The 6,000-nt window shown below is 34.3% G+C and overlaps 1 protein-coding gene across 1 annotated transcript in view; it reads left to right on the top strand.

The window, feature by feature from the left end:
* Positions 1–6,000, top strand: part of PTPRQ (protein tyrosine phosphatase, receptor type Q) — a 219,468-nt gene that overhangs the window by 12,125 nt on the left and 201,343 nt on the right. Inside the window, exon 8 of the mRNA XM_008058431.1 lies at positions 1,052–1,198. Coding sequence (XP_008056622.1) covers positions 1,052–1,198 — 147 coding nt within the window. The remainder of the gene's footprint in view (positions 1–1,051; positions 1,199–6,000) is intronic.

Here is a 6,000-nt window from a genome sequence, read left to right as displayed (position 1 = left end):
GGGGCGAGGCTGCGGTGGCCGGGAGCGGCCACTGCTCTCCAGTCTGGGCGACAGAGTGAGACTCCAACTCAAAAAAAAAAAAAAAAAAAAAAAAAAAGAAATCAGCACAAATTAAGATGGTAGCATTGAATCAAAAGCTAAACCATCCAGAATGAGAGCGAGTGTCCCTGGATCTAGTAGAAGACTAGGGCTAGTGGGTGTTGGTGGTGACATGGGATTTAATGCTGTAGGCTTTTGCAGGGAGGTAAAGAGAATACTCTACTAAGGGACAATGAGGAGCAAGGAGAGCATTTATCTCACCTGAAGGTCTAGTCACTTCAGACCCGTGGGGGTAAAAAACAGACTACTACCATTTGAGGTGGCTGCCGGGGAACAGATGCAATGTTCTTAGGAAAGAGCCAGTTTTTAGTTAGAGTAAGAAGGTGAAGTACGTATTCAAGGAAAAGTTGAAGATTTAAGGAATTTTCTGACCTACTGACTCATACCTATCATCCCAGCACTTCAGGAGGCCAAGAAGGGAGGATTACCTGAGTCCTGGAGTTGGAGAAAGCCTGGGCAACATAACAAGACCCCATCACTAAACAAATAAAAAATAAAAATAAACAAATGAAATGTTGCTGATAGACTAAGAAATTTTATTCAGAAGCTAAACTAGAAATATTTTCTATAATTTCTCTTGTAGGAACTATTTAGCATTTTAATGGAATAAATTGCAGTATAAAATACTGTCCCTATTTTTATATTGATAAATCTGATATTTCCCTTTTAAATATGTCAAAAATAACATGATAATTCAATAGGGTTTCATGATTTACTAAAAATAATTTTAAACACTGGAAGATTTTCATGTTTTTTCCATTATTTTCAATTAATTAATAACAATGCACTATTAAGCCAAGTGTTTAAATACATTCACTTTTGATATTACAATAACAAATTTTAGTGCATCGGTTAACACTTGAGTTGCGTTCCTTGGTTCTAAATTTAAAAATGAAAATGAGCACATGCTTGATTAAAAAAAAATCCATAGATATCTTCTGCTTCTTTGCAGGTCGAATTTTGGATAATAGCACAAAAGATCTTAAGTTTGCATTCACTAACCTAACACCATTTACAATGTATGATGTGTATGTTGCGGCTGAAACCAGTGCAGGGATTGGACCCAAGTCAAATCTTTCAGTATTCACTCCACCAGATGGTAAGAAATCTCCTTTGGGGAGTTGATGAGATATTTTTGATATGCTTGTGAGTTTTATTGACTTGGTGACACATGATACTAGAAGCAGTTTTGGTTTATATTTACTTAATTCATATTATTTCCTTATCGAATTACTACCTAATTCATTCTGAACATGTGTTCTTCAGAACATTAAGCCCATAGCATACTTCATAATAAAAGGGACTCAAGATCCAGCAAGGTTAGGAAATACCATATACTATATCCTGTTAGAGATTCACAAAAATATTTAGCAAAATCTCAAGAAGTCATAAGAAAAAGAAAAACATTTCAGGTTGTTTAACCACATTGTTTAAAGCTGAATGTTACTTTTCTCACAGAACTAGTATCCAGAGGAATTTCTATATTCCCAATGCTTACAACAAAATATATTTGTCATCAAAAGATTATTCTAAGCAAGTGAGGATTTCTGGAGGGTACATGTTACAAATGTACCAGTATTTACTGACATTATGAAAGCAACATTTCTTCTGAAGAAAATATCTTATTCATTAAACACTATTGTTTTCAGTGAACTATATTTTTAAAAAATAATGTTCCCATACCATTTCACAACGTATTTTCCTGGCCCATACTGAATGTGCTAAATGTCTTCATTTGTACTTAGGGATTATAATTACCAACAAAAATACAATAATTTTTTTACAACACATTAACATTGAAAAAGTTTCTTTGTTTTACTTGTGTGGTAGCTAACATGCAGTAGCTTCTAAGCTAAAAATATACACATGTGTGCATACACACACAATACACACCACACACACACACACACACACACACACACACACACACACATTGAACATACATTCATCATTCAAGTATTTGACCATTAGAGGGCAGCAACTATTAGGAAATGTTGAACTTTCCACTTTTCAAAGAAATAATTACCCACATGATAATTATTGAAAGAACATAATTAAAAATTATGGTTTATGTATTTCAAATGCAAATCCTAATGTGCGTATAGTTTTAATATGTGAATCATGAAAGATTTGCATGTCCATAAGAAAAATGTTCTTTTTTGTATTAAGATTTTGCCATCATACTTCTCTCAGAAGAGTCTTATCTGTGTGGCTTCTCCATCAAACTTTGTTTTCCCCTTTTCCATCTAAGTGCTTCTCTGAAAATTAGACCAACTTATAAGTGCTATCAAATAAAGGAGTGCCTTTGATTTTGGTGTTAGTAGCATTTCTCAACCCACCCCAATTTACCCCCAAATTTCTATTTTTTTTTTTTTTTTTTTTGAGTTGGAGTCTCACTCTGTCGCCCAGACTGGAGTGCAGTGGCCGCTCCCGGCCACCGCAGCCTCCACCTGCTGGGCTCCGGCGATCCTTCCGCCTCAGCCTTCCGAGTAGCCGGAATTACAGGCATGCGCTACCACGCCCGGCTGATTTTTTGATTTATTGTAGAGATGGGGGTCTCGCCTGCTCAGGCGGGTCTCGAACCCGCGGGCTCAGGCAATCCACTCACCTCAGCCTCCCAAAGGCGCGGGATTACAGGCTCAGCCACCGAGCCCGGCTTCTATTCTTATTATACAATTAAAGACATCCTGAACTTTTGTCTTCTTTCAAGTTCCCGCTGATTTTGGTGCTTCTGAACTGAATCCATAGTTCAAGATCATTGTTTATTGTCATCATTCTTGGACTATAGCATGTGACAAAAATAGCGAAATAAATAATAAATGTACCACATTTGAGTACAATGCCATGTTATTTGTTTTGGATATGATTTTTAAATGATTTCCCTTTATTTCTTTTTTTTTTTTGAGTTGGAGTCTCACTCTGTTGCCCAGGCTGGGATGCAGTGGCACACTCACTGCCACCCCAGCGTCGACCTGCTGAGCTCCAGCGATCCTTCTGTCTCAGCCTTCTGAGTAGCCGAAACTACAGGCGCGCGCTCCCACGCCCGGCTAATTTTTTTTTTTTTTTTTTAATTGTAGAGACGAGGTCTCGCCAATTTGCCTGGGCTAGTCTCGAACCCACGGGCTCTGGAAATCCACACGCCTTGGCCTCCCAAAGTGCAGGGATTACAGACTGAGCTACCAAGCCCGGCTATTTCTATGTTTTTTATTCACAAAATAAGAAGTAGAATTTTAAGGTCATTGTTAGATATATTTCACGTGGTCTGTTTTTCACACCAAATCAGTTTAAATGGAAGACTATTTAATTGCCCTGCATGAAAAGCAATTTGACCTCAGTTTCATTCTACAACCTTCCTGAGCCACTCCCCATATAGTTCATACCTTGGTGGGCCTCATAGGGGCCTATTGGCAACTGGTGGGCTCGCTAAAGGCAGGTGTGGCTTGGTTGTTATGTCTTTATGTCAGTCTTCCTCCATGGAGTTTGCTGGGGATAGTTCAGTTGAGCCTCAGGAGATGCGTCAACGGAATACTCTGGTAAATGCAAAAAATGTAACTTTGTGCTTCTGACAACACTAATTAATCCTGATCCCACTATTTAAAACTTTAAAATAAAGGGATCTTTAAACTACATGAGAACAAACTAGTAACTCATTAGAATGATAGTCTTTCAATTAAAAATTACTTAATTTTAGATTATCGTTTTTCATTTATTAACATCAGTGTTCTTCATATCCTAATTAAGGTTACTTATTTTATTTTCTTCTCCATATTTAAAAGTAGTCAGTGGCCTATTTAAAAAATAATTAGGACTAACTTGCTTCTTTTAAATTACCTTTTAAAACAATTTGGGTTCTTGTAAATCTCTGGAGAGTCACAGAAAATATTGCATTGACTTCTCATAGAGAATGATATGTGTTATCAATATATATTGGGATTGAGTTCATTAACACTGAGGATGTGTGTTTCATAGTCTACTGTGATTGCCAAAGAAAATCAACACCCTACTGTTATAGCAGTTCACCTATATATTTCCTATGGTTTCTATAGATCCTGTAATGTTTTGCTGAGCAGATTTCTACATAGGCATAAAAAATAAATGATTTTGAAAAAAAGACAAAACTTATTCTCCAAGGTTGTAAAACTTCATAGAGTTGTGTATTCCAGAATTAGACAGTGCTGATTAATGTAAAATAGACAATAACACTTTCTTTTTATTTGTATGAGGAGAAAAAATCATAAGTAAACTTTGTTGCTTCAGTATATCCTAACAACATTTTCTGTCACCAGAGTCAAATACTTTATAAACCATCACAATTTTAAAAAAGTAAACACATTTCTGAAATTGTTTACTCCTCCATAGACAATGGAAGTGAAAACTTTGTCAGTTATTTCAACTTGTGACTTTCTGCAAATAGTAGTAAAATCATTGTAGGAAAAACTGAGAGCCTGTCAACTTTGTCTTTTTCAGAATTTGCAATGGTTTTAATTTGTAATATGCTTTTTCAAAATGCACTTCTAATGGAAGTTTAATTTACTAGGTTACAGCAAAAATGATTTTAATGTATGTATTTTTGGTACTCCGGTGCTGTTTGCCGCCATCTCATGTCTTCTAACAGTTTTCACTTGAAAATTTCAAAACATTTGGAATACTTCTTATTAATCGCATGTCTACTCTGTCCTTCATTTATTAGTAAAATGTATAAATGTAATGACTCGAGAAGGACTCTTAGACATCTCTGTGGACAACACTTTCACAATTAAAATTATTTTTGCCACAATCTAGCAAATTTATCATTCAAAATCCATTTTGAATTTAGGAAGAAACTGCATTGGGTTAAAGAAAATATGGAATTGTTTTAACCAATTATATGCCTATTCTAATTCTCATTTATTAGTAAAATTTATAAAATATTGAGACTTGAGAATGGCTCTTAGGTTGCCCCTGTGGACAACACCTTCAAAATTGATGCTGAACCATGAATAATTGGCTTTTGTGTTTTATTTTCTTTAGTTAATTGTGTATCTATATTAAAGGAGTTTGATCTAATCCATACTTCTCTGGTTTCCTCCTAAGAATTTGTGATATAATAGATCAAATATCTTTCTAAGGACAAGACACAATGCTGTCTACTCCATTTCCTCTATTCCCTAAGTTTTTTTAAGGAGGAAAAAAGGATAACTTTACAATCATTAGTCTTACTCAAGTTTGAGACACATTTTATGGTAATATAGAACCACTTAATCTTACTTGGATTATAATTTTAGGCATTAGTATCATGGGGCAATACTTATCAAGTTATTCTGAGTAGTATATTTTAAGTTATGAGTTTTAAGTATATTATAAATTATAATTTAAGTTTATCTATGTTTATATATAGTTTATATATATAATTTAAGTTTAAGTTTTAAGTATATTATAAATTATAAAAAAACAGTGTCTACTACTTCTCTTAGATTTGGCTAGCAAAATAAGAAACAGTAAAATATATTTTTTTTTCTGCTGTACTAGTTAATATTTGAAATCCTACTACATTAGGATATTGCCTCAAATGGAACTGACCATTTCACTTATTTTTCAATAGGCAGGGTTCACTTCCCTGATTAATATGATCAAGGTAGTCATTAAACTGGTGTTGTTTTTTTTTTTTTTCAGTCGAGATTTCACATCAGTTCAAATTAAGTGAAAAAAATTCTAGGTCTCTTCTGTGATTTATGTTTTGCAATACTGATTCAAATTTTGTCTATGTTGGCTGCAAAATAAAATTTTAAAGAAAGATGGAATAGGAGTTTTGCTATTTAAAAGCAATGTTATTTTATGCCACACAGTTATTGTATATTGGCAATACTTATTCTAAATTACTTCACAGAACCATAAGTTCTACCTACAATATATTTTAATGAA

This window comes from Carlito syrichta, unplaced genomic scaffold, assembly GCF_000164805.1.
Source record: "Carlito syrichta isolate Samal-C Ts95f unplaced genomic scaffold, Tarsius_syrichta-2.0.1 Scaffold303338, whole genome shotgun sequence".
Classification (NCBI taxonomy): domain Eukaryota; kingdom Metazoa; phylum Chordata; class Mammalia; order Primates; family Tarsiidae; genus Carlito; species Carlito syrichta.
The sequence above is the reverse complement of the archived record's forward strand: the minus strand, read 5'-3'. Positions and strand labels throughout refer to the sequence as shown.